Consider the following 18,860-nt stretch of genomic DNA (forward strand, 5'->3'; position numbering starts at 1 on the left):
TGAGATTAGATTCAATCACTATCATTCAACTATATAAACCACACCTTATCTCAAGGTCCCATATTCGAGTTGTGTCACTACTCACCACCTCCTCCTCCTCACCACTACCACTATCACTGCCCATTGCAGTGTGGTGAAAAATGATGGCAGCAGAGATGGCACTTGTGAAACCCATCTCCAAATTCAGCACTTCTACCCCAAACCCAAGAGCACCATACTCCAAGGTGTTCAGGATCAGCATGTCTGCGACTTCACAGCCCAGCACAGGCAAGAGGCCCTCAAAGAAAGCAGCCAAAACAGCAATCAAGGAGACCCTCCTCACGCCCAGGTTCTACACCACTGACTTTGATGAGATGGAGACCCTTTTCAACACTGAGATCAACAAGAACCTCAACCAGACTGAGTTTGAAGCCCTGCTGCAAGAGTTCAAGACTGACTACAACCAGACCCATTTTGTTAGGAACAAGGAGTTCAAGGAGGCTGCTGATAAAATTCAGGGTCCCCTCAGGCAGATCTTTGTGGAGTTCTTGGAGAGGTCTTGCACTGCTGAGTTCTCTGGGTTTCTTCTCTACAAGGAGCTTGGACGAAGGCTTAAGGTATGGCTTTCTTTATTCCTTCAATTGATTTCTAATACAGCCATGCTCCTGGGTTTTGTTTTTTCAATGTTTATGCCTCTATATGCAGCTGAATTTTCAATTTTTGTTCTCGTCTTTGTCAATTTGGCTCATTTGGCCCAACTGTTTGTGAAAATCATTGCTTGAATCATCTAATGTTTCCCTGGATAACTGAATTTTGGCAACCCATCTTTTTTTTCTTTTTTCTTTTGAAGAGTCTAACTGTAAAATCCAACTGGGTCTTTGGTGGACTCAATTATTGAATTGTGGAAGAAATGGGGTTAATTATTTCCACCCAAATGACCATAATTCCATTCCAATGCTAAACCCTTTCCAATTAATTAAAACTATTGCCAGATTTATATGGATATGACAAACTGGGAAAGTGACCTGATGGGCATTTCTATTGATACTGCAGAAAACCAATCCAGTGGTAGCTGAGATTTTCTCTCTTATGTCCAGAGATGAAGCCAGGCATGCTGGGTATGCAAACAACTCTCTGCCCTTCTCCCTTCCTCACTCATGGTCATATGCATCATAGTTTGCAGAACAAGTAATACAGCTGTTGAGTTTTATAGCTTTTAACTGAAAAGTCTGAAATAAACTTCATGTTCTGCTGTTGCAGATTTCTGAACAAAGGTTTATCTGATTTCAATTTGGCTTTGGACTTGGGGTTCCTCACAAAGGCTAGAAAGTACACCTTTTTTAAGCCCAAGTTCATCTTCTATGCAACATATTTGTCTGAGAAAATTGGATATTGGAGATACATTACCATATACAGACATCTCAAGGAAAACCCTGAGTACCAACTATATCCCATTTTCAAGTATTTTGAGAACTGGTGCCAAGATGAGAACAGGCATGGTGATTTCTTCTCTGCATTGATGAAGGCACAACCCCAGTTCCTCAATGATTGGAAGGCAAAGTTGTGGGCTCGATTCTTCTGCCTATCGGTAATTATAGTATAATAAGTTTCTACATTCAATTGTATACTAGATTGCAAATATTATCTTAATTTTTTACCCTAGTGTGTTTAAATCTTTGGCTTCTCGAGAACCTCTGGGATTCCTCTGGTCCTCTTATGACTTCCCAAATTTGTCTTGCAGGTTTATGTAACAATGTACCTCAATGATTGCCAGCGTACGGATTTCTATGAAGGAATTGGGCTCAACACAAAAGAATTTGACATGCATGTGATCATAGAGGTGAGCCTGCATATTCATGCCCTCCAGCTTTTTCCATGTTATAAGTAATGATCCGAGTCATGCTTATGAAATTTTGTTTTGCAGACCAACCGCACAACTGCCAGGATCTTCCCTGCTGTGCTGGATGTTGAGAACCCAGAGTTCAAGAGGAAGTTGGACAGGATGGTGGAGATCAACCAGCAGCTGATTGCTGTTGGGGAGAGCGATGATATTCCTGTGGTGAAGAACCTAAAGAAGATCCCACTTATTGCAGGATTGGCTTCAGAGATCTTGGCTGCATATCTCATGCCTCCTGTTGAGTCTGGATCTGTTGATTTTGCTGAGTTTGAACCACAACTTGTTTACTGATTGTTATTTTTTGTACAAGTATCATATCATTACCTTTCATGTTTAGCTTAGCTCTGCTGTCAGCTAATGTGTGAAAGTGAGGGAACATTGATATGAAGAGGATCATCCCTTGTACTTCTTGTAATGATATAACAATTTATTTCAGTGCATCCACTCAATCATATCTCTTTTCATACCATGACTGAATATTACTACTAAACTTGTTTTTTTGATCCGCAAAGTTCAGGGTCCATCCCTTTTCTTTTCTGGGTTCAATCTGAACTTGTCCCAGTTTCCATGTAATTGAAGTTTGGGCATACATGTTTCTGTATCTTTTACTTGCTCTCTCATACTCTCTTGAATCTCATCTGTATGTAAGAATATTAAGTGAGGCTTTATGGGAGAATTGAGAGGTGAGCAACAATGGAGGTTAGTGCCCAAATGGTCCTCCTCAAAATCAGTGAATGAAATGATACCCATAAAAGCGATGAGCAACAATGGTTTAAGTTTAAGAGCTGATACCAAAATGGAATGCTGATGATTTGGCCATTGGTTGAAGGTAACATCTAAAATGATGATTGAATATCAAATCTTCTGCAATTACTCAAGTTATTTGTTTTTTTGAAGTAATTGATCTTAACTAAATGATAATGTACTTTAGACATTGCATAATTCAAACAATCCTATTGTCTTTCTAATTTTTCTAATACAGATAACGAAGGAGGTAACCAAAGTCTAAAAGCATAACCATCTAAATGTTCCTAAAGACCAACTGCACAGCTCAACCAAGACCTACTCAACCTTGACAAATGAACATCGACAAGAGAAAAAGGAACAGATTGAACACAGTAGATACAATGATCAATACTTACAGATGGGTTTAGTTATATTTACGTTCCCTAATGCTTAGAAGTGAGATTAGCCAACAAAAGCTAAAAACAGAACAAATGAAGGGCTGTTACTCTGATTTAGCCTTCATTTTTTCTTTCTCCTCCTTGTGTGGCTGAACCAGCAACCGGAATGTCCAGACTGCCAGTAGAGTTGCCTCCATTGGGGCAAGCCAGTAAACAAGTATATGCTCCTTGGTTATATGATCCCCGCGAGCATAAGCCCATCCCATTACCTACATAAGGCCAAAAAGATTTAGTCATCAAAGTGTTCTATTTAATTTCTGCACTTACAGAGGTGATTAATGTACTTACAGCAGCTGGGTTCATGCATCCACCAGTTAGATCAGAGCCAAGTATATGAAGAGCTAGCTTGGACACACTTGAGATCCAAGTTTTCATGAAGAAGCTCCCAGGGATGTTTCTCGAGAGCCCAAGTGAGATCATAACAATTGCAAATGTCAGAAACCCTTCTGTCAGTGCACCATGATGGATGTCAACAGTCAAACGTGGCCCAAATCCCACTTCAGGAAAGGTGTTAATGAGGAGCCTAACCCCAGTGATAGATCCAATTACCTGGAAAATGGAATAAAAAGGAAAAAAAAAACATATATGAAGAAAATAAATTATTTCTCCATTACAATTTGGGAAATAGCTATAATGCTAACTGTATCTGGAAGGATCATGGAAAAAAACAAATCTTATAAGCCATTTGTTTTTTTGCAAATGATTGAACTACAATCAAATATACCCAGATCACAGGTCAGGAGCTATAATTCTTTTATCCTATTAGTTTTGCTCTTCAATTCTGCCCATGCCATGTTTATGCTGTCTCCTTTCACATGGCTCTGTCCCAGACCAGCAAGGGCATGCCCAACATAGAATGCAAAGGAAGAACACAGTGGATATAGCAGGAGTCAAAAGGTTGACCAATGCAGTTTTTCAGGTTGGGTATTATTTTTTCCTCTTCGATTTGATTAAAGTATTTACATAGTATACATATTCTGATGCAGATCAAGTGTCCTCACTGTGCACATGTAGTATACATATATTGATTTAGATCTAGTGTCCACACCATACAGATGTAAGAACAAAATAATGGGTCTCAGTTCAAGGGTTACAATATACATGTATACGGCTGGATCAGATATTGCTCGGTCTTTCAGTCTATCCTCATGATGCATGTATAAGAACAAAAGGCACAGGGCTGGACATGAGGTCATTGATGTACCAGTAAGAATGAAAGCATAGGCCTCGATTACTAGAAGGCCTACTGATCTATTTGTTTTCCCTGCCACCAGTCTAATGTATACAAATACAGCAATTTAAATTATTCTAAACCTTTGTCAAATCACGGTAAATGGGGATGCTAACCCTTCAAGTGGTTCTAAATCCATAAATTAACCAAGTATAGCAGTATCCCACCTAGTTGGGCTTAGGAAAACAAATATCGATATGTCATAAATAGTATATGAAACTCATATTTGGTTGATAGTTGGTACATCAACTCAACCCATCCCAACTCGTTAGGATCACTGGCATCAAATCCTTCTTGACCATCCTGCTATCTATAGGATCATTGCTTTAGTTGAATACTTATATTCACGTCCTTTCTTTTCACTACCTCAATTCACATTTTTGCTTGCCTTCCTCTTGTTCATTTACCCCTTTCAACATAAATCAAGCTGTCCACCATTCTGGTCTGTGGACTAGTCCTTGTGGTATATGATATTTTTATGTATCCATGCATGAATGCATCCTCACTCAGTAACAGCTTTCCACATGCTTTCAGCCTTCAAATTACACCATCTCACACTTTCTTATCAGCAATACCATGAATCTACTGTAGACATTACTTTGCTATTAATAGAGATAACTTATTAATAGAAAAATCCACCAAAATATCAGGATAAGGAAAGACAACAAAAGGAAATGAATTGCCTTAAAATTCTTCAAAAGAAACAACCTTTATACTCACCACTGCCTCACCTCTCCTCTCCTCTCAACTAGATCAAAAGGGGCACCTGGTATCATCCCTAAGAACTACTTCCTCCTTTTGTTTGAAGCCTTCCAACGCAAAGAGTCAAGGATTTTGTAAAAGGAAGTAATCAAGACAAACACCAACCTTGGGCTTGCCTTTCACAACACACCATGTTAGGCATTCGTCCAATTCCTACCAATAAGATGATCCATATCAAGAAGCTTAAACAAATCTACAACCATTGAGAGAGAGAGAGAGATTACAGGGTCCATTTTCTGAACCAAGAACTCCCACTGGCCTCACAACACTTAAAGCAACTGAGAAAGAGCCCATTGGTTAAGGAAGAGAAATATTAAGAGGGCATGGTCTTAAAATGAAAAACACCAATGAAGGAATCTTTTCTAAAGCTAAGGGGTTCTCAATTCTCAGGCTTTCAAAATCAAATTTTGAGCCTTAACCATCTTTAAAATTTTTGTTTTATCAAAAGAGTAACAAAATTATCTCAACATGACGAATTATCAAACATCAAGTATACTATCAGGACATATTGGGTCTAGAAGGTCCAAGTTCAGAGGGGTTTAAACAAAGGTTAGCTGACCAAACTGAGTCTCAAATATCCAACCTAAGTCTGAGGTGTAAATCCTACATTTATGTGAACATGTGAGATTTTCAATAATCACAATTGTACGAGTATTACTGTATCCGCACTTTGCATTGAGGGTTAGCAATGTTTTCAAATTTCTGACTTTACTGTTTTGGAACAAAAACATGCATGATTCAGATGGTGCAACATAGTTACAGATTGCTAGCTACCTGTGTGTATTATGGTAATACTGCATTCAAAAAGGCATTTATAGTCATGTTGTCAATTTTTAATTTTAAATAGTATGTCATGTATGGTAAGCACGAATTCACTCCCATCAATCTTAGATGGTTTGATTTCTTGGTACCAGTGTTCTACAGTAACCATAATTCCATACTATAAAACAAAGCTGTTCTTGTTGTTGAGTTAAATTATTCTTCCTTTTACTTGAATGGAATGGAACGGTCACATAACACCTCTAATTAGCTCCTGACTAGGAAAACAAGAGCTGCTCCTTTGTCACCAGAGATGAGCTCCAACAAAAACAAGAAGCTTGCCTCAAGCCTAACCTGAGTTTCAACAAGCAAGTTCAAATAATACTCAACAGAGCCTATTTTCTTCACTCCCTAGGTCACAACAGGAATTGGTTAAGTTTGAGATATAGAACAAAAGTTTGTGGATCTCATTAGGGAACTGTACCTTTTATCTGATCAAGAGAAAATTTATGAAAAGCTGTTAGGAAAATATAAAGAAGGCGAGGGGGAGGGTTTGGAACTAAATTTGACATACCAATAAGGGGAACGCTACCATTAAAATGGCCAACAAAAATCATTAGAAGGAAAGCAATAAACTCAAGTGATACCACAAGAATCAAGTTCAGTTACAGACAAAGGAGCACTTGAATTTTCAACGAGAAAAATTCAGTCCTACCTGTCAACAAATCCCACCACATTCAAACATCAATTACTCAAGCTAGTTCAAGCATCAAGCAAGATGACAAATCTAAAGTGCCAACCATATGATGCAATTTGCACCTTTATAAACAAAACAAAATTAACAGGTAAAAGTCAAGCTTAATCATTCTCCATTCTACTCCATAGCATAAAAAAAAACCCATAACGCCATCCAGTGACATGACACTAATTCAAGTCCACAGTATTGAGAACTCCCTTCCCTGCAGCAAATTTCTGTGTCCCTCACTTATGAAACTTACACATAACCTATGTGAAAAATGCAAACTTTACAGAATTCTGCCACCAACTTGGAAAATTATTTCATGCTTTATAACAAAGCTCCTATGAGTTTAAAGTAGTTTCACTATAAATCCATTGGATAGATGTGAAATCTTGAGGTTTGTTAAATAATTGTTATTGAGATACATTCTTCTGACAAAAGTGGTTTTCAGCAACCGTGAATTTTTAAGGCCAAATCACTCTCTTCCCTCTCCAACTTCATGCCCAGTGCTTCTTTTCTAAACTGTTCGGTAAAACAACTGAAATTTCAAATCTCAGAGAGTACCCAAGAGAAGAATCAAATTCCAAGGCAATCAAAACCACCCGATATTCAATAGTCTCCATCAATAAGAAAAGCAATTTAAACACAAATAGGTAAAGAACAAAAAAATCAGCTCCACAAGCAGGGAAAACCCATTAAAAATCCAGAAAATCAAGGCAAGCCCAGCTCATATCTTCAATCAACACAGTAAAACCCCAATTCAAAGTTCAACAAATCAAGGCAAACCCAGCCGATATTCCAAACAAGAAGACAAACCCAACTGGTTAATTCAACAACAGAACCAAAAGAATCTCACCTGAGCAGGAATCCTTGCACCAACAGTGAAGAGAAAACGACTGAAATCCCCAGAAATAGCCCCAGCCAACACAGTGAGAGGATTGTATGCCCCACCCTTGCTAATCTTCCCCAAGAAGGCGAAGAAGAACATGTTGATGATTGAAAGCGTTGCCTTCATGATTTCACCTCTTGGCTCATGGCCCCATCCCAAGACCCTATTCACGAAGAGCTTATTCAAAGCTCCAGACGATACCCACATGAATGCTAACAAAAAATCAGATACAATCAATCGAATTTTAGCCATCACTGCTCTATCCATCTATAGGTCCTCCCTCTTCTTCCCTCTGTATCACTGTATTTGCATCTTATCACGTAAATAGTTGAAATATAGATTAAATTATGGAACATGTGAATCAGATGGGCTGGCTTTAAAAAAGATCTGCAGTGATTCCTTTGGACTTTTTCCCACAAAATTCGTAAAACAACTCAAGACTTCTGACAAATCAATTGCACTTTCACTTGTTTTTATTTATTTTTTTATTCCCCCTTCAACGTTCGATGTTGTCTTATGGTCAATTTTGGAAGATGCTGTTAGCTGCCCAATCGAAGCTTCGTCCTTTGGCCCTTCTGAGCCTTTGGGTTCATTTTGGCTTTTGATTTTTACTCAAAAACTTTCTAATTTCACACCTTTGTAAATGCTTGGAGGGTATCATTGTCTGCCATTTTCTTGGAAAATTTCAGCCTTTTCTTACATTTTTGTAGGCTTTATTTTAATTGTGAGAAGTACAAGGGAAAATTCGAGGGAAAGTAATAATGAAGAACCCAACGAGATGATGAAAAGTTCAAGGGGAAAGAAAGAAAGCAAATCTAATAAAGGTGGAAGAAGCATAAAAAAGTTTAATATTTTTGTAAATGCTTGTATTAAAATATCATAATTATAAGTCCTTTAATATTTTTCATTAATATTAGCAAATCAAGGTATTAATGTAAGAATTTTATGAAGTCTTTAATAAGAGGACTCTAACAACTTTTATGCATGCATATATTCTTCTTCGTGTCCCCCATTTTGTTTATTCTTATTTTATAACACATTATCAACATGAATTGCTTTGAAAGTAATTCTCTTATTCTAAATTTGAGATTTTTAATAAAGAATAAATTTTAAATATTTCTATTATTATTTATTTTATTCATATGTTATATAAAATGAGAAACTATAAGCAAATTATTTTGCTCGATCATGCACAAATGTCATTTAATATCATTATTACCAAATGTTGTGTCAAATTATTGTATGATTAGAAGTTATGTAAAAATCATTTTTAATGCTAGAAGTCACTTGTAAATTATAACCAAAAGCTATACAACAAATTGTTTTGTTTGGTTATGGACAAAAATTGTGTATAAATCTCATTTGATATCATTGTTGCTAAATCTTACATACAAATTATTGTATAGTCAAAAGTTATATAAAAATATACCTATAATTAGAAGTTATTGACAAACATAACTAAAAGTTGTGTGAAATTACTATAAAGTAATTTATTTATAATCGGAGTCTATATATAAATAATTTTATATTCTTCACATAGCTAGAAACCATGTAAAGAAAAAAAATTCACATATTGGTATGGTGCCAAACTACACAAGAAAACAATTTCATTCCCTAAAAATGAATATAAGTTATTCTTATAAACGAATACAAATCTCTACCCTTGATCATTAATACTAAAGTGAAAGTTGGCATAACAAAATAAACTACATAATATTACCAAAAGTGAAACATATCGAGAATTATTATAGGTGTGGTATAAAAGAGCATTAATCGCCTATATGTCATATGCCAAAATATTTTGTCAACTTTTACCAAGTATCAATAAAAGTAAAAAAAAAAAAAAAAAAGGTTAAATTGAATTTCACTAATAGTAATGTATTTTATCCGACTTACTTTTGATAGATATTGATTTCTTTGAATGTCTTGGTGAAAAAATGACTATTTAATAAATGATAGAAATACTTGCATTGATGGATGTTACTTTATATTTTGTTATATCAATTAATATATTGTTATGTCCTATGTTTTATATTTTGTTATTATATTTATTATATCATCATTACTTAACTCCTTATGTTTTTTTTCCCTCAAATATTAGTTATATTTGAAATTCATTTGGTTCTTAAGATGAATGATAATAATGTATATTTCATAAACCGTGTGACTAAGGATTAAAATTTTGGGAAATATTGATGAAATATCAATGATATTTCGAATATCAGATGAGACACGGAATTCCACATTGAAAGCTTGAATGGGCGAGAAATCGAAAAAAAAAAACATTGGGAAAATCATTGATATATCAACAATATATCAAGACTGTTGATTTAATCGACAATTTTTCTCTTGTCATCCGCATTGTCGTAGAAAATCAGTGAAATATCATAAATATATCAGTGATTTTAAAAAAAAACCAACATTTTTTTTTTAGAAAAATCCACATCGTGGAAAATTGGTGAAATATGGACAATTTTTCTCTTGTCACCCGTATTGTCGTGGAAAATCGGTGAAATATTGTAAATATATCAGTGATTTAAAAAAAAATTAACAATTTTTTTTTAAGAAAAATCCAAGTCAGGAAAATTTGAATTTTTTTTTATATTAGTAAAGTTGAAATTTTTTAAAATTTATGCAACGGGCATAGTCAAAATAAGCCCAATCAACCCATACATGTTAAATTTTTTAGTTACATCCAATGGGCAGAGTTAGATTAAGCCCAAGCCCACACTTATTAACTATGATAACACAAGACACCCTTAAATAGAGGTTATAAAGCTTTGTTTTCTTTCAAACTTTGGATGTAGGATTGTGTTGTTAGTTACAGTTAAAAAAACAAATACTATAACATATAAGAGAAAAGACCAAACCTAAGTTTTTGGATTTGTACTGAATAACCTATACCGTTCAACCAAATCTTATTTGTTTTAAATATATATATTATAAATTAATTAAAATGAAAATATTATAAATTAATTAATTTTACTTATCTTGTTATCTATTTTATATACTAATTAATTTCAAAACAAATATAAATTCATAAATAAAATTATCATGGTAATTTATTAAATTTTTTCAACAAAATAACTTCAAACGTCTATTGTTACTTTTTATATAATTTATTTGAATTTTTTCTAACATTTTCATAAGTTTTGATCAATTTTCATTTCATTGACTTTATTTTATTTTTGTCAAAACATCTACCAATATTTCACAATATATCCATAAAATCTAATAATTCATATATCCGTGATTATCGATATTTTCATCATTGTATGCATCCATGCGTACAATTTTTTGAGATAAAAAATACTTTTTCAATTTAATGTTAGCAAACGCTGATATTAGTATCATATATAGTATCACAAACTTGATTGAAGGCTCCAAAAGAATAAATATTATGCTACCAAATGGAATTAGATTTTATATGATACTTTATATTTTAACAAATCTAGAATAAATTTCTTTAGTTTTTAAAGATATCTACAAAAATGATTTTCATATTGAAACTATGAATGAAGGTAATGTAAAATATCTTTACATTACTTCTATTATTTCTAGTTTAAAGCTTATAACAAAAACAACTCTCGACTTTCTTCTTTTGGTTATATCATATGACTATAAAATCTATTAAGTCACATGTTATCGTGAACCAAAAGTTCAATGACCCAAATTTTTTTATCCTTTGGCATAATAGGCTAGGTCACTCATGGTCTTTAAGGATGTGTCAAATAATAAAACACTTACATGGACATCCATTAAAAAACTCTTTTGTCCAATAAATACCCATGTGTTCTTCCCTTATAAAGTAAATTGATAAGTTAGACTATTTTTTACTAAAATTTTGATTTGAGCTTTGATAGTACTTATTGTGTTGCTTTATGTCAATGGAAACGTCAATGCAACATGAAGGTAAATCTAAAAACTGGACTATACCTAAAGGAGGGTGAATAGGTGTTGTTGAACAATTTAAAAAATCTCTCAACATAAATTATCTAACCTTAGAATTCTTTACAATTTTTTTTTTCACTACAAATATTTTACAACACAAAGTAAAGATCGCATGTAAGCATGAATGCAACAACACTTTCCTAATAATTTTTAAATGCAAGTCACGCAAATGCATCAACACTTCCCAATACAATTTATAAGAATATTTTTTCATTAACACAAGTTTCCATTTATACTAAATAACTATATCCAAGATAAACAAAGAAAATATCTAGTATATCCAAATAAGCTCACACATCAGCTCGTTCTTCTTTTATTCAACTTATATCCACAAGCATTAAGTGAAAAACTAAAACTGAAAATAATCCTTGTAGGATAAGAGAGAGAGAGGTAGTGACACCATAATTTACATGGAAAACCTTTGAGATAAAAAAACAAAGCCCCACAAGCCTACAATCAATCAAAAATTCCATAAAGAAGAACAAACAATGTGTACAAGGATTTACTTAGTTCAAGTCCTCTAATCCTTCGTGAACTATTTGACCAATAGCTTCTTATTTCAATGACATACTTTTATCTTTTGGAACATACTCAACATCTTCATCAAGTTTCATCTCGACATCTTCTTCAAGCTCACACAAGAAGAAATTGGATTTTCACTTAAATCTAAATAGTTTAGAAAGTGAGAGATGAATCAATGAAAGAATCGACTCATTTTTTCTCAAGAAAATCATTGAAAACAACTTGGAACACAATAAGAAAATTGGATTTTCTTGGTAACCAAACAACCTAAATTAGGTAAGAAAAAACACAAGGGAATGATGACCGACACAATTCAAAAAGCAAATTTTATTTTTAAGTTAAAAGAAACCCTTGATCCAACTGATGAAATGAGATCAAGAAATTACAACCTAGATTGATTTGACCTGGAAGCTGTATGATCCTGGGATAGGGCATTTTGAATCCTTAATAAAAAATTAAAAAAAAAAAATACTTCCCAAGCTTCTTGAGCTCCAAAAAAATATATTTCAAGAAAAACCACAATTTGAAAGACAAGGTTAATTCAATTTCATTCAACTCCAACCTCAACTATATACCTTGATCCCTTGGCAAATTCAACGACTTGATCTTCATTAGGCAAATAGTCCAAAGAAGTATTGGAGAAACCAAGTTATGAGACACTTAAGAATTTTGTTCCGAATTGCCAACCTAACTAAATGCTCACACAATACATGCTAATACAATAATACAAAAATAAAATAATACATGCGCAATGATATCGAGATTTTAATGTGATTGAGTTAATCATGCCTATACAAATGGATGAAGAAGATCATTCTATTATACCATATATAAATGAACGGAAAATAAAATTAAATACAACACTTAAAAACTTTTAGGTCATGTTTGGTTAATTGGACACAATAAATGAATAAAAAATATTATAATAAATCTTATCTCATGATTAGTAAATGATAGATCGTGGTATGTTATATATTATCACTTCTCATATCTCATTTTTAAATCAAACAAAATAAAGAGTAAGTGGTGAGATATATTATCTCATTATCATTGACTTTTTATATCCTCTATACTTGGAATACAATAATTCTAAATTAATATATGAGATATTGTAGACCTCAAAATTTGTCTCAATTTTATTTTTACATTAATTTTTAGCCAAATTTTATTCTTAGTTTTTAAATCTCGATTACATCTTATATTTTTTGCCCACTCACCATCTAATTATTAGTTTTTATTATTTTACATTTTATTTTATTATTATTTATTTATTTCTTCATTTTCTTTCTTTTCTTTTTTTTTCTTTATTTTCTCTTTCATCTCTCTTCTTATTGTTCCCCCAACCACTCCACCTACTTCCTTATTCTCTCTCCTCCCATACCTCCCCCCACTCCCAAGACCACCAACCCTCCATCTCCCTTCTAGATTTTATTTTTTTTCCTTTTACTTTCTTTTCTTTTTTTCTCTATTCCCCCCACCTCCTCCCACACACGGCAATGGCTGGCTCCCATTTTTTTCTCCTTCCTCATTCCACTTGCTCTTCTTCTTCCAGACACTACATTGCCACACGCTCCCCTCATTTCCTTCATTCCATTTTTTTTTCCTTTTTCATTTTTTTTTCTATTTTCCAAAAAAAAAAAACCCATCAATCTCTCCTGTCATCGACAGGACCACCGGCCAATCGCCATTGGCGAGTCACTACCGGCGACTCCCTCTTTTCCTCTCTCATTCTTCCATTTCAACTTTCTCTCACTTTCTCATCCTTCCACGATTTGAATTGTATAAGCTTTTTTTCCTTTGATTTTAATAGTGATTGTTGTTGAAATTGGGCTTGTGTGTTTGTTTGTAGGCCTTATGTTTGGGCTTTGAGATTTGGATATGGACTTATGCATTTATGTTTGTTTGTAGGTAATATGTTTGAGTTTTGAGATTTGGGTATGCGTATTGGATATCTAGTTGAGTTTAATTAAATTTATTTTTATTTTTTATTGCATGTGGGCTCTATATATTAAATTTTGTTTGGTTTTAGTTGTGGATTTATATTTGTATATTAAATTAGGCTTGAAGTATGAAATATTAAATTTAGGCCCAATTAAATTTATTTTGATTTGTCATATTTTAAACTTTGGTGAATTAATATTAAATTTGAGTTATTTTTATTTTTGCATGGACTCATTTTGCAATTCTGTTGGCTGAATACGGATTTATAACATGTGGAACACGAAATTTCATCGAAGAAAGTGAGACTCAAAGAGTTATAAATGGAATATTGAACTTGTTGTAAACTTATATACGTTTTATTTCCCACTTTTATTTGGTATTCTTTTTATTAGTTTTTGTAAATATTTATTTATATATATTTACTTGTTGTGTACAGAATTAGATATCGAGCAAATCAGAAATTTTGTTTAAATAAAATGAATAATTTAGTAAATATGTTTTAATAAAATAATAATTTTAAAATATTCTTTTTAATAATAAAAAGTTTTTTATTAACAAATTTTTTTAAAAAAAATGCTTTTAGAAAAATCCAAAAAAAAAAATGTTTTTAATAGAATTTGAAAAATTGTTTTTAATAATAATTGTCCAAAAATTTCTTTATTTAATAAAAATTGTCCAAAAATTGTTTTGTAAATAAAGTTGTCCCAAAAAATAAATTTTAATTAAAAATTCTTTAGCAAATAAAGTTTTTTTTTTTACTAATTTGAATAAATCACTTTTCTTAAATAAAAACAAATTGAATTAATTTTGTAAATAAAATTGTAAAAATTCTTTTTTTTTTTCTAGTAAACGTAAGTAAAAATAATTTTTGTACCTAAATTGAAATTTTTCAATAAATTCTTTTGATACAATAAGTGTAAATAATTTTTCTGGAAATTGAATACAAATAAAATTGAGAAAATAAATTGACTCTTTTTTGTAAATAAATAAATTGTAATCGCTCATTCAAAATTGTTTTTAATAAAATCCTCTGAAATTTTTAGAAAAGTAATTTTTAAAATTTTTAATTAGTTCAATAAATCAATTTGCATAATTTTGTTGTCATTTATTTTGTACATTCTTGTAATTTCATTTTATCATTATTTTTGTGTATATTGTTTCGTTCTTTTAATCTTTGTATCTATGATTAATTAATTAATTGTCGCAAATTCCTTAATTCATTTAGTAGAGACCGTGTGCATACTGGCTTAAAAAGGTGCTACGACTCACCACAGTACCTTCCCAATAGGTAACTTGACCCCTGAATCCAGATTTTTTTTTTTTTGCAGACATGTCTTTTACAAATAAGGAGTCACACAAGGTTTTCTTTCTTATTTTGTTTTTCCTTTAAAAAAATTAAAATAAGTGGTGACTCCAAGTTTTTTTTTCTAAAAATTAATTTTTCAAAAATAAATGAAAAACAATTCTAGTCATTCGAGTGGGAATGCACATGAAAAATGCGGTCCATAGATATACATATCCCGAAATCACAAATTTACTTTTCTCATCCATGTTTTTTATATTACTCAATTACAAAACAAATTGTTAGAAAAATTAAGCTAATCCAAACCTATGGTAATCACCTTAGAGAAGAGGTGAATAGGGTGATGGTCTTTTTTTGTAAATTTAAACTATATAAATGTACAAGACAAATATATGTAAGTATATAATAAAACAATGTAAAAACAATTGGATTATGGTTCCAGTTCACCCTCTTGGACTTTTGGCTCTAAGCACCCTTTACATTTCTCAAAAGATATCTCACTCTTGAACAACCCCTCAAGTGATACTTCACACTTGAGAATCCTTAAGTGATACATCATACTTAGATTCTTCTTTCTCAAAGATATACAAATAATTTCGCAAACTTCTAGTACAAAATTTTATACTCAAATGATACAAGTAAACTAGGATTGAATGATGCATTGATAATATGCAAAGTTTTAGAACAATGGTACACTCAAAATACTCTCTCAATGCTCAAATATATTAAAAAAAAAATGTTTAGGAAGATTAAACTCTTGAAACAATGAAGATTTGAGCATTTTTATAGAGGAAAAAAGCCAAACTAGTCATTAGGGGTTCGATCGATCAAATGGGGGGTCGACTGGTTGACGGCTAGCCGTTAGCATTTAATACTTGGAAGGTGATCATTGGACCTCGATTGCCCCTTGACCGGACCTCGACCGATTGAACAACCGTTCTGGAATAGAGATAAGGTTTTTTTTTTTTTTTTTTTTACACCCCTCAACTAATTGAGTTAGGGGTTGACCAGTTCCTCATCCGGTTTAATCGATTGAGTCGTTTTTGGCTCAACAACCAACTTTTTCAACTTAAAACTTTTTAAACAACTTTGGAAAACTTTTGACACAATATTTTAGTTGAAAACATGAAATCATTCAATTTTAAAGGATTTAAAATGAAAAAACTCTTTGATGATTTTGGTACATAAGTAAAGAATGTAATGCATGAAAATTCTAGTGCACCAACAACCTTACAAAGAGATCTTATGAAGCTTGGATCTTGAAAAATATTTCTCTTTAAGGTTTTTTTCTTCTTAATGATTTCTTTTTTTACTTGATTTGTCTTTATGATTACCACTTTAAAAATCGTTTTGCCTAAACACACTTGAAATATAATCATTAGTTATAAACTTTGTTTTGTTATTATCAAAACCGAGATTAACCAAACTTTGGTTTCACACTAATAATTTTGATTGAAAAATAAATTTATAGTTAAAAAAAAAAAACTAAAAAATATTTATAAAATATATTGTAAAATAATACTAATATATGTATTATTTCATATTCACAAATTGTTTTGTATATTTTAACAGTATAATAAATATTATTAACAAATAAATAAAAAATAACTTATTGAATTATAAATTATAAAATGAGAGATACTTTTTTTAATAACAAATATTGTAATGCAATATAATATTTATTTTAAATAAATATTGAAATGCATTATTTTTTTTATTCAATTTTTATTCTTTTTATAAATTAAATAAAATTAAGACAAAACTTATTCTATCTTATATAATACCTTTAAATATTATTTATAATGAGATATGATATGGATATCATATCTTATCAAATCAAACATAGCCTTAAATCATACCTGATCGATCTTATATAATATGTGATAAGAAAAAAATGAGTCATACCTGATCGATCTTATATAATATGTGATAAGAAAAAAATGAGGTAATATGTCGTATCCTATATTTGATTGATAATGAGATAAAAAAATTTGTTTTGTTACTTATCGCATCTCACGAAGATATGATAAGCATTATAATATATTATCGAACTTTTTTTCCATATCATCTTTAAATAGGATATGAAAATCTTCAATTAATGAAATATAAATATATGATGGATTATAGATTTATCATTCTCATCCATTTTTTTTTATTTTTTTTTGTGTTATTCATTTTGAACATAAAATGATTAAAAAAATAAATTGTAGTTCAAAATAAAATGAACTATTTATGTATGTATATATATATATATATATTTATTTATATATGAGAGAGAAATTTAATGTCTAATACAAGGGAATGTGGGTGAATAAGTATTCCATGAATTAATCCCTAAATTAGTTTCTAACTTTAAGCCTTTTAGAATATGTATATATATATATATATAATAGGTATTCCATGAATTAATCCCAAATTAATTTCTAATGTTAAGTCTTATGAAAATTAAAATTTACCTTATATTCTAAAAAGAGACCTATTATGAACATATTTAAAATTTGAAATACTAAAAATTGTTTAGTATTTATGTATTTTAAATCATTTTTAAATTTATTATTTTAAAGGCAAGTTTCTACCATTTAAGACTTATTAGGATTTTTTTTACCTTGATAATAATAACAAAAAAAAAGTCTAAGGGTTTGCTTGGTAACTATTTTTAAGAATAGTTTTCAATTTTTCAAAAGAATAAGTTTTTAAAGAATATCTTTTAGTAGTTTTCATTTGTTTTTTGAGAAATGCTTTAAAAAAACAATTATAAAAACATGTATAATGATTAAAATAAAACTCTAGGCATAAAAATATAAAAAACAGGTAAAAAACATTTCAAGTTCTCAAATAGACTTTCGTTCTACAAAATATTAAATAATAGTTTTTAAAAACTATTTTAAAAAATAGTTATCAAACAAGGCCTAAATAGTTAATATTTTGGTAATTAAAAAAATGATAACATACAAGAAAGTGAAAACTAAAAAAATAATTTCAATGAAAATTAATTTACAATATGATTCTAACTAAAAGTTTGAAAATGATTTCGGTTAAAATAATTTTACAACACTTTTTATTATTAGTGCTTCCATCAAAATTGTTTTTACAGAAAATCACTTAGATTGTGTTTGGTTCTCCAAAAAAGTTAACAAAACAAAAAAAATGTTAAAGAAAATAATTTCTCATATTTGGTTTTATTATAAAAATATGAAAGAAAGACAAATATAATTAAAATTATTAAGAAATTTGTATATTTTTATATTATTTAATATTTATATAGAATAATTAAATAAGTAAAAAAATGAAATAATATATAAAAATAATTTATTGATTTTAAATTTATTTTTTTATTTTTTTTTCTACTTTTTCCCTTTTATTTTCTCTCATTTGCATTTTCCTTTACCAAATATAACTTAAAACTAAATTTGGTTCCTCAAAAATTTGAAGGAAAATGTAAGGAAAAGAAAATAAAAGAAAAAATAAAACAAAATATAAAATAAATTTAAAGTTAGTAAATTATTTTTACGTTTTACTTCAATCTCATTTAATTTAATTTAACTTTTTTATATCCGGATTAAATAATTTAAAAATATACAAGTTTTTAACTCATTTTATTTTTATTTGATTTTATTTCATATTTTTTTATGTTACAATCAAATATAAGAAATTTATTTTCTTAACATTTTTTTTTCTAAAAGTTTCCAACTTAACTTTTAAA

The 18,860-nt window shown here is 30.6% G+C and overlaps 2 protein-coding genes across 2 annotated transcripts; one reads left to right on the forward strand and one right to left on the reverse strand.

The window, feature by feature from the left end:
• The first annotated feature begins 43 nt into the window (after positions 1-43).
• LOC100241461 (magnesium-protoporphyrin IX monomethyl ester [oxidative] cyclase, chloroplastic-like) lies at positions 44-2,345 on the forward strand. The gene is made up of 5 exons (XM_002283856.3): positions 44-596; positions 1,033-1,097; positions 1,240-1,567; positions 1,721-1,819; positions 1,904-2,345. The coding sequence occupies exons 1-5, from the start codon at positions 141-143 to the stop codon at positions 2,165-2,167; spliced, it is 1,212 nt and encodes a 403-aa protein (XP_002283892.1). The 5' UTR covers positions 44-140; the 3' UTR covers positions 2,168-2,345.
• Positions 2,346-2,758: 413 nt separating this feature from the next.
• On the reverse strand, positions 2,759-7,991 carry LOC100246584 (probable aquaporin SIP2-1). The gene is made up of 3 exons (XM_002283838.4): positions 7,408-7,991; positions 3,349-3,609; positions 2,759-3,269 (listed from the first exon to the last, which is right to left on the reverse strand). The coding sequence occupies exons 1-3, from the start codon at positions 7,705-7,707 to the stop codon at positions 3,105-3,107; spliced, it is 726 nt and encodes a 241-aa protein (XP_002283874.2). The 5' UTR covers positions 7,708-7,991; the 3' UTR covers positions 2,759-3,104.
• Positions 7,992-18,860: the final 10,869 nt, after the last annotated feature.

The sequence above is a fragment of the Vitis vinifera genome, chromosome 8 (genome assembly GCF_030704535.1).
Source record: "Vitis vinifera cultivar Pinot Noir 40024 chromosome 8, ASM3070453v1".
Classification (NCBI taxonomy): domain Eukaryota; kingdom Viridiplantae; phylum Streptophyta; class Magnoliopsida; order Vitales; family Vitaceae; genus Vitis; species Vitis vinifera.

What these genes read in the sequence shown, in the direction of transcription:
- LOC100241461 (XM_002283856.3), top strand. Translation starts at nt 141, where the DNA reads ATGATGGCAGCAGAGATGGCACTTGTGAAACCCATCTCCAAATTCAGC. An exon ending in GATGAAGCCAGGCATGCTGG is followed by an intron (nt 1,098 to 1,239) that starts GTATGCAAACAA and finishes CTGCTGTTGCAG; the next exon opens with ATTTCTGAACAAAGGTTTAT. An exon ending in CTCGATTCTTCTGCCTATCG is followed by an intron (nt 1,568 to 1,720) that starts GTAATTATAGTA and finishes TTTGTCTTGCAG; the next exon opens with GTTTATGTAACAATGTACCT.
- LOC100246584 (XM_002283838.4), bottom strand. Translation starts at nt 7,707, where the DNA reads ATGGATAGAGCAGTGATGGCTAAAATTCGATTGATTGTATCTGATTTT. An exon ending in GTGCAAGGATTCCTGCTCAG is followed by an intron (nt 3,610 to 7,407) that starts GTGAGATTCTTT and finishes TCCATTTTCCAG; the next exon opens with GTAATTGGATCTATCACTGG. An exon ending in GATGCATGAACCCAGCTGCT is followed by an intron (nt 3,270 to 3,348) that starts GTAAGTACATTA and finishes GGCCTTATGTAG; the next exon opens with GTAATGGGATGGGCTTATGC.